This window comes from Pogona vitticeps, chromosome 3, assembly GCF_051106095.1.
Source record: "Pogona vitticeps strain Pit_001003342236 chromosome 3, PviZW2.1, whole genome shotgun sequence".
In the NCBI taxonomy this organism is placed as follows: Eukaryota; Metazoa; Chordata; class Lepidosauria; order Squamata; family Agamidae; genus Pogona; species Pogona vitticeps.
The window spans coordinates 249,100,142-249,125,280 of NC_135785.1; the positions used below are offsets into that span (position 1 = coordinate 249,100,142).

Here is a 25,139-nt window from a genome sequence, read left to right on the forward strand (position 1 = left end):
AACTTCTGTGTTTTACCTTCTTCTGGGACACATTTTTCAGGCATTCTGATGGGATTTTGAAGGATCAGACCTGCAAGTTTTAGATGGACAGAATGAAGACTCCCTCAAGATTTTTCCTTTCTTTTCCTTTCCTTTTGGAGGTTAGGCAGATGCCTTTGCTTTGACTGATCTAAGGAACAGCAACTAAATGAATACAATGCGCCTTGATCAAGCAGATATGACTCACTTATTTCACAAACATACTAATCCTCTATTCCACCATGGCAAAAACATTCTCACAGTGATGCAAGTTATCAGAATTTTGAAAGGACGCATTCTGATATATGTTCTAACTACTCATTGACTCCCAAACACAACTTGAAATTCTGATATAGTAGGACTATGGTACCTGCGGGAGATTGGTTCCAAGGTTGATATATTCCACAATATATTTCATTACCAAACTTTTATGTCACAAATATGTATAGATATAAATAGGGAATACCAGCATAAATAGGGAAAACCATTCATTGTGACTAAAATTCTTCTTAGTCAAGTTTTTTCATAACTTAAACTTACAGTTTGCTTCATATACTGAACGTATCTTTAAAAATTTTAATGTCATAAACATTAGCCTTATAACAAAGCCCAATGTGTGTGTTTGGTTATTAAAGTTTGTATTTCTAAGTTAATGTTTTTCAACAAGCTCCTCCCAGGTGGGAAAACAACTATAAGAATATCTATTGAATATTAAACTGTGAGGGCTCCCAACTGTGAGCCTTGAAGCTACAAATCTCCTGAGAATGTGAATAGTTTGAATCACTAAAGACGTTCATGACCTGAGGAGGTTCCCTCCTCCTGATCTGAAACCACATCATAACAACAATTTGAACTGTTGACTTCCCACACATCTTGGCATGAAGGAACATTCTGAACAACCACCCAGTGCCCATATATCCTTCCACCCAAATACCTCACTCAGTGAGGGAAGCTTTGCAATTTTTTTAACACTCCAAAACAGAGTACCTGAAAGGTGGCGATCTGCCCATCACCAGAGGAAAGGAAAGCTCTCACAAACTCTCCCTTTCTGCACCATTTGGCACAGGACACAGAGCTATGCACCAAACAGTATTTATAAAGAGCAAATCTGCATGTGGACAGGAGCAATACTCCTGAAGCATGGACATATTTTCTTTGTATCTACATTGAGTAATTAAACTAAGAATATAGACTGCATCTGCACAACATAGGTAGAAGAAAATAGTTTTGAGTGTACAGATGTGTATGTAAGCAAATTAAGTATCCTGTTATTCCAGATGCTTAATATGTAGATTAACTTAAGATCATATTGAATATAAGACCAGTGTGCAGGTGAGAAAAATAAGCATGAGCCTGAGTAAGGAAACATTTAAGTGCATACCTACAGCCTCCTTCCTTATCCAGCTGCATCAACTAGATTTATGTATTTAAAATATTTTTATCCCACCTTTCTCCTTAAAAAGGCAGCTTACATCATTAAAAGGCAATATTTGAAAGCTAAAAACAGCAAGGATACAAATATTAGAAAAGAATCAAACAAACGCAACACTAAAAACAGTAATAAGATCAACTGCCAAAACACATTCAAAAGCAACAAGGCATAACAATCTATTTAAAAGCTCCTCTCAGGCAGCCGGTCACTAAGGCAAAGTCTGCCTGGGAAAAAAAGGACTTTGTATGTTTGCAGAAGGACAGCAAAGATGATGACATGCTGGCCTCCAGCCACATTTTGGACCCACAGAAGGTTCCCAACACCTTCCAAAGAGAACTTATGGAAGAGGTGACCCACCAAATCCCCACTGATTCAGTAGGTCTGCTTCAATTCAACTTACTACATTAAGCAACAGGATTTCAACCACTGGCTATTTAATTCACTCAGTTATTTGGCTTTTATCCCACCCTTGTTCCCATAGTGGGGACCAGCACTATCAAACCTATCCTCCACACGTTACACATAAAAGGAGAACAAAATGAAATCCATTGTTCGCATGCACTCAAATTCCTTATAAACTGTATTACAGAGTCCATAAATCTCTAGTTGTCTTACCCCTCCTCTTTCTTGCCTTTCCTGTTCTTCATGTACCCATATTTGGTTCCTTTTCTAGTTCAGTGCCTAGAAAAGTTTGATTTATTGGGTCTCCACTCTAACTAACTAAATGTGAATGGACTATATGGGGTTGATCAGTCGGATCAACGCACAGGAAATAACAATTTTACTGGAGCTAAAAAGCATGTTTTCTTTGTTTTTGAGTTATACAGGTGTCCTGAAAGGATACATGAATTTAGAAAAGGTAGTACTGCTTTAAGTGAAAGAAGGGAGAATACTTCCTAAGGCGGTGCTTGGAGATTTTGTGTCCTTGCATGCTGCATCTAGTAGGTGTGGACCGGAAGAGATCTTTCCGGGCTGGGCTGACCGTCAGTCAATAACCACACTAACCACTTGTTCCTTCCCTGCCTGTGGTTTCAAAGAGAGCCTACCTCTCTGCTCCTTTCTCCCCATTCCACTCAGTCAGTCATGTTTGTTACCTTGCTTTTATCTGTTCACTGTAAGTAAATGAACCTTTTTATTCTTTCTATTACTAATGTCTCAGAGTGAGTTATTGAGACTATAAGTGACAGTTGATGAGATGAAGGGGTGGGCTAATCTTGGGAAGTTGAACCTATTTCTGCTCTGTGAATCCCTTCATTTCTGCTGTACAACTAGAGGAATTTAACCAAAATCCAAAACTCTGCAACAGCATTTACCTTTTGTAGCTCTGACGTGCAAACCTTTTTAGCATGTGTGAATGCCACTGACTAATAGATGCAGGTGTACCATTTGACTCTCAGCCTTCGTACAAAAATATGCAATGGTATTCCCCCCCACAACATGAGTCAAAACTTGCCAATCACTACAAATGAATTATCAGAGTTAACTTCATTCCAACAGTGTAAATGTTTAGATGTGTGAAATACATAATATTCACAAAATTATTACCCAAATGAGGAACATACAAGGCATCAGCTTGCAGTTTGGCTGTGGGAATGGATTAAGCAGATAAAGTGGTGACCTACTGTACGTAAGATTCATAGGAAACTTACTTTTGCGGCACCTATTTGTTCTTTACGAAATTTCTCCAGTGGTGCTATTAAAACATCATTTGCATTCTGGATCTGAAACATCAAAGAAATAAATGTTTTAAAAATAAAAGGCCACAATTTCAACATGGATTTTTGAACAGAAGTAATTTCATTTGCATTTGCAATCTTTATCCACAAAACACTTACTTCAGAAACATTCATATCTGTAAAGCAATTCCACGGACTTTAGTAATAAATAGTCCCTAAAAACAGACTATATCAAGCCTTCTACAATTGTAACAAAGCAAAGTGTGCTGCTTATAGACTTTTAAGACCTCTGTCTTAAAATACTTATTAGAAAGTAAAACCCACTGCATTCGGTCCAATTTAGTGTTGAGTGAATATGCATAGCCTGGCAATGAAAGTGCCCAGTTTAGATGAAACAATAAGGTACAGACTAAACTGTGCTGCTTAAATACCACCCCATAGAGCTTAAATCACTCTCTGAGTGGTTTACATTTTTTTTATGCAGGCTACACATTGCCCCCACCCCCAGCGAGCTGGGTATTCAATTTACCCATCTCAAAAGGATGGAAGGTTGAGTCAACCTTGAGCCCAGGATCAAACCCAGGTTTTGAGCAGAGTCTTCACTGCACTACTGCAATTTAACCATTGTGTCACGAGGCTCTTTCCCCTGCACATCAGTGTAAGTGCTTCAGTCACTGTATCACTGAAAACTAGATTTCTATTATGTCTGTAACTAGATTTCTATTACGTATGTCTGTAATAGAAACTAGATTTCTATTATGTCTGGCAGTGTAGTTTAATGCCAGTAGTCTATGTGGCATGAACTCCATATATCAGTGGCTACAGGGAGAGTATGATTCTCACTCCAAACTGAGTAACTACAGTTTATTATGCAAAAATCATTGTGTTCAAGCTAGCTCAGATCTCACTTGGGACTTGATTAATTTGCCCTATTGGTTTTTCTCATTCATGTCTAACTAGGTAAGTCTGGTTTAGTTAGGTCAAATTCCAATTAGGTCAGAATACGAAGAGGATTTCAGTCAGACTCACACGTTTCATTGGAGTGGAGTCAAAGTGTGCTGCCTTATAAAAATATCAAAATATTACCGATTTAATGTAACTTTTTCAAAATGCTTCTAATTAGATTCAAGCATAACAGCAGCGGCAGAGTTCCTTACTATACAGAGCAGTGTCAACTTAGGACAACTGTATATTTATAAAATGGCAGGTGAATACACTGAACATATACAGCTTAATATAATACAGTATTGATTTTAAACATGGATTTTCTTAAGCTAGTGGGAGATCTTGTACCTGCAGTTTTCGTTTTTTATTTCCTTCTCTCTAAAACTGTAAAATACAACTATGTCATGAGTCTTTATTGTCCAAAGCCCTCTTTGCATAAAAGTCAGATGCCAAGAGAGAAATCTCAGTGAAGCTCCAGAAAGGTTGTCAGCCAGAACTTGATGCTCCTTTGCAGCTGCAAGAACAGAATGGCTTAAAGCCAAAAAAAAAAGGGTGGACTTACAATGTTTTCCCCGACTGTCATAGCATGTTCATGCAGACTAAACCACTGCTCTTAGGCATCAGCACCAATTGTCGGAGTAACCCAGTTTATAACCAATGTTTCTGCTCTGCATTTAAAACTAGATAGTTGAAGACGGATGAGGACCAACTTTAAATTCTGTTTTCTGTAGAAATCTGTCATTTTTATCTAGTTTTCTAAAGTGTTTTTTAAAATTATATTATAGAATCGTAGAATCGCAGTAGGGTTGGAAGGGACCTTGGAGGTCTTCTAGTCCAACCCCCTGCCCAAGGCAGGAGACTTCATACCATCCCAGACCTCATACTATCCCAGACAGATGGGGGCACCCACAAAATTGGGACACAAGCTGTTCCACTGTTTAATGGTTTTCACCATCAGGAAACTCCTCCTTATTTCCAGGTTGGATCTCCCTCCGACGAGTTTCCACCCTTCGGTTCTTGTCCTACCCTCAGGCACAATGGAGAATAAATTGATGCCCTCTTCCCTGCCGCAACCCTTCAGATAATGGAAGACTGCTATCATGTCTCCCTTCAGCCTTCTCTTCGTCAAGCTAAACATACCTAGTTCTTTTAGTCATTCTTCATAGGATTTAGCCTCCAGTCCCGTTATCATAATTGTTGTTCTTCTCTGCACCCTTTCCAGGGCCTCAGCGTCCTTTTTGTACTGTGGTGACCAGAACTGGACACAGCACTCCAAATGTGGCCTCACCAGTGTGGTATAGAGTGGTACTATCACTTCCTGTGATCTTCATACTATTCCCCTGTTGATGCAGCCTAGGACTGTGTTGGCTTTCTTGGCAGCTGCAGCACACTGTTGGCTCATCCTTAGGTGGTGGTCCACCAGGACACCTTAATCCCTCTCACAGGTACTACTGTCGAGCCAGGTACCACCTATCCTGTACCTGTGCATCTGTTTTTTTCCTGCCAAAGTGCAGGACCTTACTCTTCCCGCCACTGAACGGCATCTGATTGGATATGATTCTTTTTCAATACACTTTATCAATCCAGAGCAAACAATAGCTATATTAGGATGACTGACTATACATAAGGTGGTGTGTATATATATATATAATGATATTAAGGATGTGCAGTGAAAACTTCCATTTTGTTGTCACTTCATTTTGTAGGCCGCCTCTATCCAGGGTGGATAAAAATCAATGGTTTTTTAAAAACAATTAAATTGATATAAATCACAATTTGAATTTTCAAAAATTCACTTTTAAAATTTAATAAATTAATAAATTAATAAAAAAAATCCCCCCCCTAAATTTCTCAGCTCCATCTTGCCTCTATCATTTTCATGCACCAGTCCTTTTGTTTGACATGAAAGGGACCCAGTTCTTTCAGGTAACTTAATTTCATTTTCTGGAACTGAAGTCGGGAAAGAACCCTTAAAAACAAAAGGCAGGAAGGCAAAGCAATGGAAAATAAAACCAATCTACTGCAAAAGTGGGCAACAGAGATGGGGGGGATCGGGAGGAGACGGGGCAGGGAGAAGGCTTCTCAAGGGGAGAAGGCTTAGTAGGAGGGCTCTGAAACTCAGATTGGGAGGCTAAGATAGGGACAGGCTCTGTGGAAACCATTTCTAGAATGGTTTTACCCCAAGCAGGATCTGTGACCGGTTGGCTAGCTTGTCCTGAGCTCAAAGGATAGAGTTCTGAGGGGACAAAGCGAAGGCCAAGGGCAGATAAGCGGAGGGGGGCTCAAGTCAGCTAAAACTGTGAAAGTTTGAAGCTGTTATTTAAGGTTATTTGGTGCCTGAGGCAGGGAGAGAAACTCTGTCTTTGGTGAAAGGCCTGGCTGGAAGACAGAGGCCTAGACACAGTAGCTTACCAGTGGATGAGTGCTGGGGAAGCTACTATACAACACATGTCTCACTGAATAATTAGTATTGAAACTGAAATACTGGTGGCAGCAATTGAGTAGGAGAGTGAGCACCTCCTGGAGGCCTGAGATAATAGAGGCTTCAGTGTACTCGCAACATAAATTGGGCTCTACATTCGAACTAGACCTGTCAGCTTAGTAATGACCAGGAAGAATGGGAGCTGGAACCAAGAACATCTAGGTATTGTAAATTCAAGATCTTCTGATGTACATCAAAATAAATACACCACATAATAAAAACACAAAGAAAAGTAGTGTACTGAAATCCAATAGTAAGTTACAACTAGAACAGGCCCATTGGTGAGCTAACTCCTCCATAAATTCCACTGATTCAATAGGCCTGCTCCAGTTGCAACTTACTACTGGATTTCAGTGACTCATTAAAATCCACTGATTACAAAAGGGCACAAGTCATAATGGGCAGCAATAGAACACCACTGAAGGACTGAGAGGAGATGAATTTGTTCTCTGTGAGTAACGAAAGGTAGCCATCTGCCTAGCGTCCAAAAACACAGCTTTGCCTCTTGTTCTTAATTTGGCAGGCAGGTTCCTGCCCGTTCAAACATGGCTAATTTAGACTAAGTACTGTATATCTTAAGTCTTTACTGTGTAGATACACAGGTAGTCAAAAGCAACAACAAAATCCCTGTGTGCAACATTTCGACAACATAGATGAATGTTGCGATTCTTACAAAACACGGATTAGAAATGACACAGAAGGTAATATTGTGGGAAACTGCATTCACCTATTCTGGTAAAACCCTTCCTACATGTAAATTTTATATATCCAGAAATTTCCACATGCTTCGAGTGTTGCATTTTAGTAAAAGAAAATATGTGTTTTTTTATGAAGTCATCCTCTAAAGGAAAAACATGAAACTCTCCCAGACACCCAAGTCCAGACATGTAGAAATTCCTATGAAATGCCTGTAATATGTTCCTGATGTTATTCGCAGCTTCCTCCTCAGACTGAATCCAAATCTCTGCATCTCAGCTTGAAGTCAAGCATTAACACAAAAGAGAAATTTAGACACAACTGTCTTCATAAGATCTACTGCCAACAAACATATTTAAGGGAAATATATTATTAAGAAATAATAGCAGCTTTGAGTAAACAAAACAAAATCATGGATTGATTTTCTCTTTCTCCACTTAATGGACAAAGTTAATATAAATGAAGCAGTGCCATTAGATTACATCATCATGGTGGCTGGCTCAATGATAAATTGGGATGAGGGTCCATTTTCTCTATTATGTTATGTCCCACCTTAGGAAGGTTTCCAGGTCAGACATTTAAACACACAAACACACCTCATAATACCACAGTATAGTCTTTACATTAAGGTGCAGTATAGCTTCCAATAATGGTATGAAAATGTATTATTTCCTATATTTAACCTATTTCATTTCATAATGAGAGGCTTTACTCTGTAGCAGCAGATACAGCAGTCCAGCTAGTGGCAAAAAGGCAAAACAGCAGAGATATGAAAAATTACTTTCCTGAACTACAACTGCCAGAATACCCTGGACAGCACAGGATAAGTATCCATGTTCCAGATGTAGCTTCAAAAGATATATAAGCATTAATTTTCTGTGGCAGGTAGACAGGTTTACACAGAATTGTCACAGTCCGTATTTTTGTATTCCCTATCATCCAGTTCAATAGCGTGATTCTGCCCACCAAGCCTGCAATATCAGAGGCAAGGAGAGGGATAAGAATGCATATATATAAACCAGCAAAATGGCAATGATATTTAATGCATCCGATGAAATGGACTCTAGTGTATGCCATAATGGGCAGGATCCTTTTGCTTTGATACACAGGTGAAATTTGACATTATGCCCATGATAGCTACAGCAACACCAAGATGGAAGTGCTATCCACAAATCACTTCCGTCAGTGCACTGCTTAATGAACCCAATGGGAATTGTATGACCAACTGCACAATCAAATTGCACAATACCCTGTTGTGAGGTATAACATCTGACACTTCTATGCTCATGCAATTTGACGTTACGGCTGCACAAACAGGATTTTGCGCATGAATACATAACACAGCTAGGCCATTCAAATGGCTGTTCACAGCTTTTATTGACTTTTCCTCTGCATTTGACACAATCACCAGAAATTGCCTGTGGGATAAGCTCGCAGAGACTAACATCGATAAGAGACTCCTAACCCTAATACAAGAACTATATTCCAACACAACGTTGAGGGTAAGGATTAGCACAGACAGAAGGCTGACAGAGGAAATTCATACTAACAAAGGGGTAAAACAAGGGTGCTTGCTTGTACCCCTACTCTTTAACCTTTATATTAATAATATTGTAACAGCCTTAAACTATCCAGATCACCCCCTCAGTTAGGAATTATAAGACTGCAAGTGTTACATATGCTGATGACACTGTATTACTACAGTGGACCCTCTACTTACAGAATTAATCTGTATTGGAATGGGGCTGCGGGTTGAAAAGTCTGTAGGTCGAGTCTCCATTGACCTACAATGCATTGAAAACCAATTAATCTGTAACCAGACTTTTTTGTTCCCTTTTTTGTTCCATTTTGGTTTTTTTCTGGTCTGTAGGTCGATTCTCAGGCTGCAAGTCAAACCTAAAAGTCTGTAAGTTGAGCCATCTGTAAGTCAAGGGTCCACTGTATCTATGAACAAAAAGGGACTGAAGAGAAGCTTAAATAAGATCTAAGAAGAGTTCAGCCACCTAGAGCAGTGATGGCAAACCTTTTTGAGCCTGAGTGCCCAAACTGAAAAAACAACCCGGTGGGTGGCGGTGGAAGCAGAGGTGGCGGCAGCGGAACTAGAAGTGGTGGTGGAAGGGGGAATCCCGGGCATGGAGGTGCCTCTAGACCCCCACTCCGGATCCGCCTCTAGTTATGCCCAAACCTGCCACTGCCTATAGCTTAGCTGGGCTGCCGCCACCAGGGCCATCTGCTCTGGATCCTGGCCCACTGCCTGTCAGGGCACTAGCACCTCCTCAGGTCTGGCTGCCAGGGATAGTGATCCAACGTCTTATGGCTTGTGTACCCACAGAGAGTCTCTGCATGCCAGCTGTGGAACGTGTGCCATAGGTTCACCATCACTGACCTAGAGCAACTAAAAATAAATTACAAAAAATCTAAAGTGACGGTTTTTGGAAAGCATTCCCCCAAATTCAGCTGGACTCTAGGCAAAAATAAAATAAAACAAGTCCAGACCTTTAAGTACCTAGGAATGCATTTCGATGAGAAAAACTGCTAGAAATCTCAGATGCAGAGCACCAAAATATCAGTTCAGAAATCTAGCCACGCTCTGGCCAAATTTTTCCATTCTAAAGGTGGTAACCTAGTAACTCCAGCTTTAAAAGTCTTTTAGGGGAAGGTGAGCTCTCAAATGCTTTATGGAACTGAGATCTGGGGTATGAATCAGAACAACCTACACCATCTTGAAGTAGGACAGAACAAGTTTCTGAGACACATCCTCGCGGCCCCCCAGGGGACTCTAGCAGCTTTTCTTAGAACAGAGACAGGCATGGTGTCCATTAAAGCCAGGGCAACTCTAGCTATTTTCTCCTACTATAAGAGGGTGATGGATATGTCTGATCACTGTCTACCTAAATGCTTTATGGTACAGCAATGGAAGAGTGGTGGCTGGGCAACTTCAGTTCAAACCTTACTAAAATCTAAATCCCCCTCCACAGACATTTTTGTATTTTAAACACTTGGCCAATACAATAAACTTGAACTTGGAACATAACACAGTTTTCAATCTTTTAAAATTTATTTTATGTTTTCCACTTTCCTTTACAATCTTTATTTAATACATTTATTTATTTATTTACCTCTGATTTTATTCATAAATGGGACTTCAGCAACAGAAATAGGTGACTGAATTTTCTGTTGCTAATCCCACCCTGGTACCAGAGTGGGAATAGCAGAAGGCATATACAGTAGAACCCCTATATCTGCTGGAGATTGGTTACAAGCCCCCCGCAGATACTGAAAACTGCAAATAATAGCGAACGCTATATATATGGCAAAAGCAGTTAAAGAAAAAAAAACAGGAAAAAATCTCATATGCCTTACCAGAAGTAGCCACTAGGGGGTAAAATAGACCATGCAATGTATTCTTCACTAACAAGTATTCCTAACATGGTCTCTGCCTCTCTCTAGTGGCCAGTTCTAGTAATACACGTGAAAAACGTTTTTCTATATTTTTTTATTTTAATATTTTTAATATTTTCTGACCGTGGATAAGTGAATCAGTAGATACTGATTGTGTGAATAAAGGGGTCATACTGTGGATGATCAACTTTACTATCAATAATAGTAACCATAATGCATTATTATCATATATATAAAAATGTGATAGCATTTTTCATAAGAAAAAGCCCTTGCTCCCTCAGAAAGTAGAATACAAAACAAATCTCAAATACTATTCAGTTTTCTTACTGCCTAAAGAAACTTTTAGTAGAATAGTGACTCTTGTATTCATTGAGCAACAGAGGCAGCAAAAGATATTAGGGGGTGATGGCTCTAAAGGACTCTCAGCAGAAGGCATGCAAGGATGACTGTTGTACTGGAAGAATGTAACTGATGACTGTCTTTAAAACAAGTTTTCATGAATGAACATATGCAGGCACTCGGCCAAATGTAGTTGTTTGTAATGGTGCTCTGCCTGGAAGCTTCAAATTTAGGACTAATCTGCAGCTCTGGATTTAAGAAAGACAGAGTTAATCATACAAATCATAAAATAGTCTCGAAACGAAGTACAACAACATATATATAACGTGAAGGGATGGGTAAACGATGACTTTACAGGCTAGACTTCACTGCCCCGAAGCAACTTTTGTTCTCATTTCTATGGAACCTACACTCTAAAACCTACATATGTCCTTGAAACGGGGGAAGAAAATGTCTACTGAACTTGGGATAACTGAATTGGAAGGAGCTTATAAGACCATTGAGTCCAACCCCTGCTCAGTGCAGAAACCCATATCAAAGCAGATCTGACAAATGGTTGCCCAATTTTCTCTTGTTGGAGCACTCACCACCTCTTGAGGTATTCAATCTTGTACTGCTCTAACAGCTAAGAAGTTTTTCCTGATATTTGGTGTATATCCAGTTTCCTATAGCTTGAGCCCATTGTTACATGCCCTGCACTCTGGGATGATGGAGAACAGATCCTGCCACTTCCCTGAAAGACAGGGTGTTATATCACTCCTCAGTCTTCTTTTCTCAAGGCGAAACGTGCTCAATTCTTACAGTCTTTCTTCACAGGGCTTGGTTTCCAGTCCCCTGATCATCTTTGATGTCCTCCTCTGAACTTGCTCCAGTTTATTTGCATCCTTCTTAAAGTGCAGTGTCCAGAACTGGACACCGTACTCTAGATGAGGCCTAACCAGTGCTGAATAGAGAGGGACTACTGCCTCACAGGATTTGGAGACCATATTTCTGATAGGAGAGTATACAGTGTGATGCACTGGACTCCCTAAAGTGCCGCTGGGCATTTGGCCAGAGAGTTCAACCAACACTTATCTACCACCTTTGCACTGGGGCAAGTCCCGAGACCTCAGCAGTGAGTAGCATAAGCCCTTTGAACAAGTCTGACCTAAAAAGAACACTTTGCACTTGCTCAAAAACTTAGGAAGTACAAACACTTGGGCTTTGTGATTCCTTAGAACTCACAACAGCTCAGTACGTAGGACTCTGAAAGATAGCTAGTTGGTTTCCCTCTCCCTTCCTGGATTTAGCCAGATCCTGCTGCTCAAGAGACTAGTTCTTTGTAAGGATTTTTATAATTAATTTTTATTAGAAAAATAGAGTTTCATTAGAAATCAGTTTATATTGCATAAGCATTAGCATCAAGAAACATATTCAATGATTATTGCAGTTAAATAAGATGACTATTTCCCATTTAAAATAATAAACACTAAAAAGCTAAACTAGGGTAGGCTATAGTGGGCTAGCCCCCCTCTTCTTCTTTTTCCTTTACTTACATCCTCTCTCCTTTATGGAACACACAAACCATCACATTCCATCCTCCTCCATCACTTTCACATAACCCATTGTTCATTTTATACCCTCTTAACTCCTCCCTTCTTCATGGTCTTCCTGGCTGTTAACCAATTAACTTTTTAGAGGTTGTACCACCTCTCTCCTCCCCTTATTCCCATGAGTCCAGGTGTTGTTTTATCTCTTCTGTGACAAGCTTGGAATGTTGAGTCTTCTATGGCCTCTGAATTTGGCCTTCGAGATATCTGGATCCTGGCTGTAAAGGTCTTCAGGAAAACACTCTCATGAAAACACTATCACAGCACTTAAAAAAAAACATTCCAATGTCCCTTAAATCAGTGGTCCCAACCTTGGGCCTCCAGATGTTTTTGGATTTCAACTCCCAGAAACCCTGGCCAGCAGAGGTGGTGGTGAAGGCTTCTGCGAGTTGTAGTCCAAGAACATCTGGAGGCCCAAGGTTGGGGACCACTGCCTTAAATCATCTCCACACAGAACTCCATTTTACATTTCTCTGACTCCATATGCCATCATCATGACATACAGTACTTCTGTTAATGGAGACTATGTTTCTGTTAACTTAAAAGAACTCAGATATTCCACATTCACATTAAGAATCTTTCAAATTTTGGATGCAATGCCCTATTAATAAATTAATAGCCAGGTTTTAAGTTTATTCCTGAAAACATCCAGAGAGGTAGCTGTACAGTATGTGGAGCAACTACTACAAAGCTAGCAGCCGTTTCCTCTTAAAAGGTGCCACCACAATTATGAACCTAACAACCCTCAAAAAGGTATGTTTGCACAACAAAGTACTCTGCCATCCTCTGAACCATTCCCTAGAGACACTTCTGGGCTCTACCAATTCAAAAGTGTGTCATTCTTGCATTAAGTGATAACAAATGTGTAGTCAGTGAACAGGCTCATCTTGAAACCTGGATGTCTCCTTTATTACGCAGAAGTAATTCAGGAGAGTTGGCTCAAAATAACATTTTTAAAGCACGCCTACGTTATCTTCTCCCACAACTGCAGTTTCAAAAAGAGACAAGGATATTCAGTGGCTGGGGGGGTCGGGGGAGTGATGGAGCACTTCCTATGAAACCAAATTTCCTCAGAAGTTGACTGGGGGAGTTATAAGCAGAGAACGTTCACATTTAATTTTAAGAGACAAAAACAAACAAACAAACAAAAATATTCTGTATCTCCTCATTAACATTTAATTTAGACAAAATTGAAATAGATGCAGAAGTTCTTGCAGAAAGGAAAGGAAGGTCCCTAACAAAGGTAGTTTGGAGGAAAGATCAGCAGCAGTAATTCACAATTTTTCCTGTAACTCTTTTCCTGTAAAGCAAATGTAATTAGTGTTGGAATTATGGGCAATTCAACGTGCAAATTAATGCATGATGGCCTGAGAGGAAGAAAGTGCAAAGCTGATCCTTATTTTCAATTGTTTTACCGCCTTTGTTTAGTAAGAGAACCTTTGGGGACTTCGAAGAGGAAGGATGCTCTTTTGAATTTGTCCTGTCCTCATGTCCACCATTTTCTCTCAGCCATGAGAGAACCCACTTTTCGTTTTTACTACTTTAGCCTTTTTCGTCATTCCTTCTGTGAGACTCTGAAGCTCTGTACTTTACTGACGTCTTCTGTAACCACGTTCAAGGCCACAACTTGTAGCCTCAGTGAGTAAGGAGCTATTTTCTTTTTATCTTAAAAACACTGTCCGACTACAGTGGGGTCTTGACTTAAGAACGGCTCGAGTTAAGAACATTTTGACTTAAGAACCACTCTCATAGGAAAATATTGACTTGACTTACATACTTAGATTTAAGAACTGAAAAAAAAAACACGTGGTAGGCAGGGAAAGTGCAAAATTTGAACTTTCAGTTAACTGTTGGCCAGTGAAAAGGGTGCCTGGCTGCTTCCTCACTCCTCCCAGCGTTTAGAGAGTGGATTGGGAGACAGTCTTCAGACTGCCTGGTACTGTACTGCCTGGACTATTTTCCTTGCCTTCCCTGAACCTTTCTTGACCTAAGAAAAAAAGAAACAAAATATCCCCCTCTAGTGGTCGAAGGCGGAATAGCAGCTTCCCATTAGTTTCTATGGACGGAAAAGAGTAGATACGGATCAAATGGTTTTCAATGCATTCCTATGGGAAATGCAGATTTGACTTGAGAACTTTTTGACTTGAGAACCGCCTTCCAATACGGATTAAGTTCTCAAGTCAAGACCCCACTGTAATTACTTGAGCTAGTTAAACGCAGTGAATATATGTGTGTCTGGGAACTTGCTACTCAATTTTAACTCTTAAGATTACTTCAGTTGTGCAATTAAAGGGAATTAAAGATAGTCTTCTTTTCTGGTATCAAAACCCCATCACTATAATAATTGGGACTGACTCTCTTCTTTCCACCGGTCTTCCGCACAGATCTGCCATAAATCTGCTACAATTCAAGTATACTGTACCATGCATCTTCATTACAGCCAATTCTCTAAATTTCAGCAAGTTTTATATTTACTCTTGTCCTCTCAGTGCTCTATACTGATTTTCTGCAACAGATTAACAGAACTATTATTGGAAATGGGGGGGTACAGAGAGACTTAAAACTATAAAATGTGCTCATTAGTCAATGTTCTAAATTGTACAAAGAGTGAAAAACCCCAATTACTCCAAAGCAATAACAAGCCATACCAAACAACAACAAAACCTTAGGGTCATGTTACCTTAGGCCAGACCTGCAACAAAAGAAAGAAGAAAGCCAAAGATAGACAACACAGTTAAGTCTATTAGTTGCCTTGCATAAATATAAGACACAAATTTAACACCATGCATGCTCTGACTTACTCTGAGAGGGTTGCTGCACACTATGATAAGACCCCCCAAGCACTTCTGAACACATAAAAGCACAAGCTAAGATACTGATAACCAACAACTTCTAACATTTAAAATAAACAACTGCCTTTATGTCACAAGGGAGCATGCATTATTGCAGCTGAGAGATCTGGTTGAGATGGATTTTTTTTTTATAAATGAGAAAGCAGTGTTACCATTTGGAATCCCAGGCAATTATGAGTTTGTACTTTGGCTGAACCCAGCCGAGCGATCATTCTCTCTCCCACTCCCACAGAGAACGTGTTTCAAGACAAGAGCACAAAGAGGTGTAAGTGCACCTTAAAGGGGAAAAAAAGGACAGCTTTGAACGCTGCACAAGGAGTATCCTGCTTTGACGCCTTGGTGAGAGGTACTGTAGTGGATTTCTCTCTAATGTGGGCCGTGTTGTTTGTTAAACGAAGCAAAAAGTAACAAAGAAAAATCTTAAGTGTATATCGTGGTTTGCAATCAACACCATTTGTGATATCTTTTCTGGAGGGGCGGCTACGAGGCGCTCTGTAGAGCAAAGCAAAGATGTCTCTCCAAAGATATTTCAGACTGAAGATCAAAGATTTCCACCTGGCGTGTTCTGCTGTGGTTTCTTTCTAACAAGGAAGATTAATCATAACACCTTGACGGTGAGAAACAAAGGATATTGAGGATTTTAACTCACACAAGGGTTGGCAGAGATACCAAAAAATCTACGTCAAAACCTTCTTGAGCGACAGGGCAGAGAACTAAAGTAATGTTAATAAAGGGACAAGAAAGAGAAAGAAAAAAAAGTTTTTTCTAATTTCAGCCAGGGTATTTCCTCAGCCTTAGGAAGAATGAATTAGACCTCACTGTGGATGCTGCAAACACTGAAAAATATCCTTTTAACTATATGCTTAGGTCCTTTAGATCAGAGGTCATCAACCCCCGGTCTGTGGCCCAGTGACGGTCCGTGGCCTGAGCCAGATTGGGCCACGAAGACAGACCTCTTGCCCCCCCCTCGCACGGACTCCCCTCTCCACAGCTGCTTTGTGCATGTGCGGGCATGAGCGCTCCCCCACCCCTTCATGCACGCGCTCGAGTGCCCGTGCAAAGGGGTAGGCAGGCGGGCAGGCAGGCATGCAGGCAACCCTGCACATGCACAAAGGGATGGGGGAGCGCTCACGCTGGCGCTGGTGGGCACTCCCCCACTGCTTTGTGTATGCGGCCGAGCACCCGCGCGAAGGGGTGGGTGGTCACGCAGGCAAACATGAAGGAGTGGGGGAGCACTCACACTAGCGCGGGTGGACGCTCCCCCACTGTTTTGTTTATGTGCCCGAGAGCGCTTTGCACATGTACCCCAAACTGCGAGGGGGCCCTGCCTTCCTCAGAAGCTCAGCTACTCAGCGGTCCCGGGACAGCTGCTTTAGATGAGTTAGGCTCCACAATTAAAGTCACATCTCCTTATAAGAAGCTGCCTTATGCGATACAATTTGTCTATTCTCTTATTGTCTACTCTGACTGTAAGTAGCTCTTGAGTTTTAGCTGAACTCTCTCACAAAACTTGTTACCTGATCCCCCCCCCCCCCGGCAATTAAACTTAAAACCTTCTAAGGGCGAAACATGCATTCTGAATCAGTGATTTATAGAAGACAGGGAGATGTGATCCTGTGTTACTATACTGATGAGACTTTCCACTCGGAGAAAACTCAGCAGGATACTGCCCTGGATCAATGTACACAGCACGTATGACTGCACTCACAGCAAGCCAGCCAGGTGCTAAGGCCTGAGGCAAATGATGACTGTTATGATGTTATAGGTGTGAACTGTGATGGATGCTATAATGCTTATCTCCCCACACCCAGTAATTTTGATGGGGGGAGTTATCTGAAAAAGAAAACATGCTTTCATGTGGACTGTGAACTACATGATGTGTTCAGTCATAATTCTCATGGTGGAGCAAACTCACAAAGATTTTGGACCCACAAATCTAAGCAGGGCTTTTCCCTCAGCGGTGACTAGTATGAAATGGAATGCACTTTCCAGAGAGTTGTGCTTCCATTCTTATCCTGGTTTTCTTCCACCAGTACATCAATGGTTTACTTGTTTTTGATTACAGAAGGGTTTAGTCTTGCTGCTGTTAGCCTCACATTGCTCTTGTTTTATTTGCTTCATTATGTTTTAGCTTTGTAGGTTTAACTGCTTTTAATCCATGCTTATCTTGTCTCTGTCACCTTAATTCCCTCTTTAGAAAAGCAATGCAGGACAGAAGAAAGAAAGTCATAGTTATTTATATAACAAGCATAGACTGCCAACTTGAGCCACAGGTACCATAAATGAATGAGCGGGGAAGCATACCTGACTATTATATAGAAATAATATTTCACTCCTCCCTTCTCCTGGATTATCCGCCTAGCTGCTTCTCAGCTCAATAGTCAACATGTTTAAAATATTCATGATCCATCTTTCTTCCTGTAAGATCCTCCAGGGCAGAAGATAGTAAGGGAAAAGCCAATGCACAAAATCCTTTTGAAGGCCATGGTGATTTAAGAACACCATGGGGGACAGTTGTGAAAAAAAATCCATATCCTCCCAGGCCTTAAATATCGCTGGTAGAGAGATAAAACCACAGGAAGGCATTAAGGAGGGTGTTGAGAATATATATTACAAGGAAGGGCTACTGCTCAAAGAACATTGTTTGTATAAAAACAGTTCCAAATTAAATTATTGATACATCCATTAAAAGCATCAGGGGATAGGTAGTTTTCCTGGAATTTTATTTTATTTTCTAATAAACACTGGCAACAAAATGAAATGCATAAAATATCTAAAGAACTTTTTTTTTAAAAAAAAAACTCACTAAAGGTGTGGCTGCATAGGAGAGGAACACTAGATTTAATTGGCTTTCTTTTAAAAACCTTGTCACTGTTAGCTGTCCACAGCAATAACATAAATTATCCTGTTGCAAGAGTTCACTCTTCATTTCCCTTCTCCACACCCCTTTCTCTTTATGAAGAAGTACGACATTCACTTTCCAGTAGTTTTGACTATTTTACTTCTTTCTTTTCGAAATGACACAGCACTACTTTGAAAGACTTAGCTTCCCACAAAGTTACTTTTCCAAAGTAGAGAGGTAAAGATAAAGGCTTTAAAAGGACCAATTGTCCCAATGGAAACAAAAGCAAGGCAACCTTGGCACTAATGTGATACAGCACTAAATCTGATACTATACGGAGGGACAAGAGGAAGGAAGGAAGGAAGGAAGGAAGGAAGGAAGGAAGGAAGGAAGGAAGGAAGGAAGGAAGGAAGGAAGGAAGGAAGGAAGGAAGGAAGGAAGGAAGGAAGGAAGGAAGGAAGGAAGGAAGGAAGGAAGGAAGGCTGACTGACTGACTGACTGACTGACTGACTGACTGACTGTTTGGAAGACAGACTATAGGCCATCACTTGACATGGATTATCAGGGTTTGAAAATTTTTAGAATGTCTCACCACTCAGTCAAAAATTTCACCAGTCAGCATGACTGGACGATAGCCTTGCAATTTATTGGGATTGGGAATCACTGATTTATACCCTCAGACTTGGGTTGCTTTATTAGCCTGTGGGGGTCACGAAGCTTGTATTTAGAATGCCTTTCTTTTGAATGCTTCCAGCAAAAATAAAACTGAAAGTGCTCGGCCTCTTAAGGAACCATGGTTCCCTCCCAGCTCAGGATGTGTCCTCTTTCGGTTGAAATTGGGAGCAGGGAATCTACATATTCTCTAGCATGGGACTACTCTACATTCTCCTGCAGAGCTATGTCTCTATATATCACTTGAACTCTCTTCTCATGAGAACAGGGCAGTTTTCCTTTTGCAGTGGGAGGGCAGAGGGGAGGACTGCAGGATTAGAGAGAGAGAGAGACAGGCAGAGGGGAAGGAGGCAGGCAGGCAGGGACCTGTGACTCATCGAGCAGCATTTTTCACTTGTCATAGATGAGTGGACAAGTGCATTTTTCAAGCCTTGTTGATTATCCTTCTGTAATGGCACACTGGCTTCACTAAAAATATCACCTGAGGCCTCAGTGGTACATTTAGACCAAGCCAGGTGATCACACTTGACAGAAAAAGGCAGAAAATATACTGGCTGCATCAGTTCAAAATAAACAACCTCCTGTTAATGGTTCAAAAAGGAATGAGTAATTCCAGAAAAAGCATGGGCTTCTGTGCAATTAGGTTTATGTTACTTAGTCAGAGAAAAATGCATCAATTTCAAATGTTGAAACTCTTGACACAAAAAAGCAGAGTATAATACAGTGTATCCACATCTTAAGTTTAATTCTTAGTTTATCACAGATAAGCTTGTGGGACATATAAAATAAAGCAGCCAATGGAAGACTGGATTTTAAATGAAAAAGTGTCTTTGCATGTAAGTACATGCATCTGGGTAGATGTATGCCAGGAACAAAATGAAACATGGATACTTGACTGGAATTTAATCAGAATTCTGGAGAACTTCCTTGGAAATAATTAGAAACATGCTACTATCATTTATTAGGTATTCATTTATAAGTTAATTAGATATCCAAACTTTCACCCAATATACTCAGTATGTCGTTTAAAATTAAAATGAAAGGTAAGATACCTTAAATTGTTTCATTATGTGAATATATGTCTCTGCCTAATCACAGTCTTTCCTTGGGGTAAAAGGATTGTCTGCCCCACTGTAAGAGGTTCAATCATCAACATCTCTAGACAAAGGAAAGAGAATAGTAGGTGATGTGAAAGATCCTGGTAAGTTTTTGCCAAACAGACCAGCAATACTGTGCCAGATGGACTAATACGCTGATGCAATATGAATTAGCTCTGTATGCCCATACAGCTCTAATATACATTAGAGAGGTGCTATCTGAATTTCTGAATTGAACAGAATGAAGGCAGTGCCCATGCTGATGTAATTACTTCCAGCAATGTTAATTATTCTGAATTGCCAAGGACAGCTCTGTATGGCCAGCTTCCTTGCATATTATTTGAAGAAACGATTTTTTTCATGTCTCCAAAACTTTTGTGAATGGGAATTTGAAGATGATACCAACCAATCAAAGGACTCCAGAGCTGAAAGGGACTGTATATATAATCAGGTCCAGTCCCCACCCATAAGGCATTGTGAGGAATCAAATTCTCAACCTCTTACCTAAAACACTAATGTATAGTTTAGCATATATATACTAGTATAGTATATACAGTGATGTCTCGCAAGACGAATGCCTCGCGCAATGAAAAACTTGCAAGACGAAAGCGTTTTGCAATTTTTTTGGTGAATTGCAAGACAATTTTTTCTATGGCCATGCTTCGCAAGACGAATAGTAACACATTAAATAAATTTCAATGCATTCCTATGGGAAACCGTGCTTCGCAAGATAATATTTTCGCAATACGAAATGACTCGCGGAATGAATTATTTTCTTCTTGCGAGGCATCACTTTATATGCTATTGTTTTTAACTAGGTTAACTTATATATCTATGCAGCAAGGCAGTTTGGAGACCTGTGGCTCATCAGACATTGTTGGAAATTCTCACTAGCCCCAACCAGCATAGCCAAAGGTCTAGGTTGATGGGGTTTGCAGCCTAGCAATATCCAGAGGTCATCATATTTCACTCTACCTTAATGTTGTCCAAACATTTCTTCATTCCCTTCAGAGTCAAACAAATGTAAGGCAATGGAGAGACAGTAAAAACTATTTCTAAATTTCTCACAGAGAGATAACTTTGTGCATCTTAAAAGAAAAATGTGACAATCTATATGGAAAAATCAAACTTTTAAAGCCATGAGAGGAAACAAGATCAAACAGGAAGAGAAAAATAGCACCATTAGAGAAAAATGAATAATTATAACTGTCGCAAAATGCCTTCTTGTTAGTCTCTGTAAAGAAAGCAAAATGAGGCTTCACTCCCCATAAAGAAGAGTGAGGTGTTATGGCTCTATTAATCTTCCAGAAGTATGAAGGTTTCACTTGGCACTCCATTTCCCTTATATAAAAAGATACATAGCTTTGTCCTATCCTACACTTCAATGCTCTAGACAAAAACTCTTGGCAAGCAAATGTGTACTTAAAGCCATTTTTCATTAGCTAGAAAAAAGGGAGTCACAAGACTGGGAGTCGTTACTTATTTCTGACTATAAATGACTACAGTGGAATGTTGCTTGGTGTCCCCATCTATTAAGATGCTCTCTTGAACAAACACAATAAATGACTCCATCTAAACCTTAAGCTGAAATAGCAAACCACGATGACTGAAAGGCGTCTATTCTCAGGCTCAAGAATGCATTCCGGAGATGCTGATCATAATACGTGCAAGAGGCAAGCTTTTATCGTACATGAATGACTTGCTTTCAACCTACTTCTGGATGTCTGTGTGAAAGCTTAGAAAATAGTGTACACTCACACATAAAATAACACAGTCTAATATATAAGTAAAGACTGTACCAGGGATTCATTCCAAGCAAAGTTTCATAACATAACTTCTGGCACACACCAAATCCCCCAACCAATGTGCTTGCTAGAAGATTCGGACAGCTGTAGCCCACGCTGCTGGGGCACTTGAGAAGGCTGGAGTCAAAAACATAGTTAATTTCTCTGAGGTCTGATCCCGAATGCTACTGAAACATGATCAAAGGCCACACTGTCCATTCCTCCACAGTCTTTACCATACAGTGGTGCCTCGCTTAACGAGGATAATCCGTTCCAGCGAAATCGCTGTAGAGCGAAATCCTCGTTAAGCGAAATAAAAAAGCCCATTGAAACACACTGAAAACCCTTCAATGTGTTCCAATGGGCTGAAAACTCATCGTCCAGCAAAGATCCTCCATAGGGGCGGCCATTTTCGGTGCCTGTAAAGCGAGGAATCCGTCCTAGAAAACAGCGGGGGGTCATTTTGTACACCCGGTGGCTATTTTGAAACCCGACGATCAGCTGTTTTTAGATCATCGTAATGCGAAAATCGGTTCCCGAAGCAAGGAACCGATCATCGTGAAGCGGATTTTTCCCATTTAAGCCATTGTTTTGTGATCGCTTTTGCAATCGCAAAAACCTAATCGTCAAGCAATTTCCTCGTTAAGCGAGGCACCACTGTATTAGAATGTGGAGGGAAGGATGCACAACTGAAATGCTTCCCACTGCTACCAGGAAGCAGCAGATGTAACATCTGGAGCCACATGGCCTGAGATGCCAGGGGGCTTATTTATGGCAAGCACCCTGAGTCCTCTGGTCACTGTGGTACTTCGAATGAGCTGGAGCACTAGCAATTAACCTCTCTAGGCCTGGAGTTTATACTTAATCTTACTGTCTGCTTATGCCTTCAGTCACCATTGCTGCCATGAACAACAAGGAATCTAAAAGGATAAGTGCCCATCCCAGAGAAAAGAGCCCTCCATGTCTCTTTACAAGAGTAACCATGCCCTAAAGCAAGGACAGTTTTCAACACCAAAAAAAAAAAAAAAAAAAACAACAAAGTGTGCTGCTTATACACCATCCCACAGCGCTTAAAGTACTTTCTGGGCAATTTATAAGTTAATTATGCAGACTAAACATTGCCTCCCTACAAGCTGGGTACTCATTTAACCAACCTCAGAAGGATGGAAGGCTGAGTGAGCCTTGAGCCAGCTACCTGGGATTGAATCGCAGGTTGTGAGCACAATTTGGCTGAAGTACAGCAGTTTAACCATTGCACCACAATGCTCTTCTCACTAGCCTCCTGAAGTAAAAGTATTTTAAATAAATTTAAATAAATGACTACAGAAGAACAGCACAATGTTAATGTTGACAATGAAGAAATTCAAATAGTGTAAGATTTTGTATACTTTGGTCCAATCATCAATGCAAACGGAGACTGCAGCCAAGAAATCAGAAGATGACTGAAATTCAGAAGGGTAACAATGAAGGAATTAGAAAAGATCATCAAATGTCACTCAGGACCAAGACCATCCACATTCTTACATTCCCAGTCAAATTTGGTATTCAAATTCAGCAAGAGAAATTGTAGAATGGGAATCATATTTTCATAGCCAACATGACATGTAGCTAGACATGGGCACTTTGTATTCGTATTCTTGGGGATATAAATATGAAGCGCAGGGAGGTCCGTTCACTCCCTCCAGAACCAGCCAGTCCACTCACCAGTTGCCGTGAGCATCCATTGTCATTGACATCACACCAATCACAGAAGCAGCCCAGCTGGCACCTCCCCACACAGCCAACAACAGCTGAGCGGAGAGACCCTTTATCCCACCTCCTCGCTGGAGTGGTCAGCTGCGTGAGGAGGCGGGGAAGTGCTGACCAGGCTACTTCCGCAATTGGTGCAATGTCGACAACAATGGACATGCATGCCGCACGATGACCAGTGAGTGGGGAGAGGGAACAGACCTCTGCGGCAAGTGTGGTGTCACATTTGATACAGTGGACCCTCTACTTAAGGAATTAATTCGTATTGGAACGGTGGCTGTCAGTCGAAAAGTCTGTAGGTCGAGTCTATTGACCTACAATGCATTGAAAACTGATTAATCCCACAATTGGCAGTTTTTATTCTATTTTTGTTCCATTTTGGTTTTTTTCTGGTCTGTAGGTCGATTCTCCGGCTGCAAGTCGAATCTAAATTTTGCAGCCAGAGAAGTCTGTAACTCGAAAAGTCTGTAAGTCAAGCCATCTGTAAGTCGAGGGTCCACTGTATTCGTATCCCCAGTGATACAAAAATGAAGTGCTCATGTTTACCACTAGCCCGATAAATGCTCAGCTCTGCAGTTGAAAAGCTTACTACAGTTCTAATGGCAAACCTACTTCAAAGGGCAATTATGCCTTTCTGAATGTTTAGGAAGATGGTTGTAAATACTAGTGATTATTCTAATAGCAATCTACTTTGACCTAGTATGCAATTTTATTCCTTGGAACTGCATAGCGTAAAAAAAAAACCACCCAGTGAACCCTTCTGGGAAAAGAGGCAATGGGGATACTGGAACATTTGGATTTTTCATTAGTAGTTTGAGATCTGTGCACTGACAAGAAAACTTGCCTTCTTTTGAAAGAAAACTATGTTGAAACATGCTCTCATTCAAAGATCCGTGAAAGTACCTCTAAAGATTAATAGATGACCCACATAAAATCTAAAGGTGTTAGTAGGTGAATGGAACTCCATAACGTGCTGCAGTTTTTACAACCTTGTATGCTGCCTGGAAAAGATGTGGCTGAGAAGGGAATGTTTTTTTTTCTGGGCTGGAATGACTGTCAATCTATCCAGAAGTAATCAATGGTTCCCTCCCTGCCTCTCAATTCAAAGAGAATGCCTCCTCTCTGCTCACTGCTTTTCCCTTCTCTAGCATCTGCTAAAATCTGATTGTTGAAAGCACTCACATTTTTATCAGTTTGCTGTTTGTTCTGTTCAATTGTAAGTGCCAGCTTATGAGAAAAAGGGGTGAATTACTCTGGAGAATTTGAAGTAATTCTGCTCTGTGAATCTCTGCACCTCTGCTGCACAGCTAGAGGAATTAAACCAACATGTTAAAACTCTTCAACATAAAGCAATGTCAACAACCTCCTCAAGGAGGGCCAAGGAACTCTGGGCAAACTCGAAAGACCTGTCCCTACTGGAATAGATCCACTGAATCAATGGGGCTAATGTAAGGACTGACTTACTAAAATAGCATTATTTTAAGAGGTCTCTTTTTGATGCAATGAATAATTGGATTCAGTCCACCATTCTTCATACACAGAGAAACCAAGGAGGCTGCCCCCT

The 25,139-nt window shown here is 40.6% G+C and overlaps 1 protein-coding gene across 1 annotated transcript in view; it reads right to left on the minus strand.

Annotated features, from left to right (window-relative positions):
* ARHGAP42 (Rho GTPase activating protein 42) overlaps nucleotides 1-25,139 on the minus strand; it is a 189,913-nt gene that overhangs the window by 76,223 nt on the left and 88,551 nt on the right. The window contains exon 4 of the mRNA XM_072993618.2: nucleotides 3,100-3,171. Coding sequence (XP_072849719.1) covers nucleotides 3,100-3,171 — 72 coding nt within the window. The remainder of the gene's footprint in view (nucleotides 1-3,099; nucleotides 3,172-25,139) is intronic.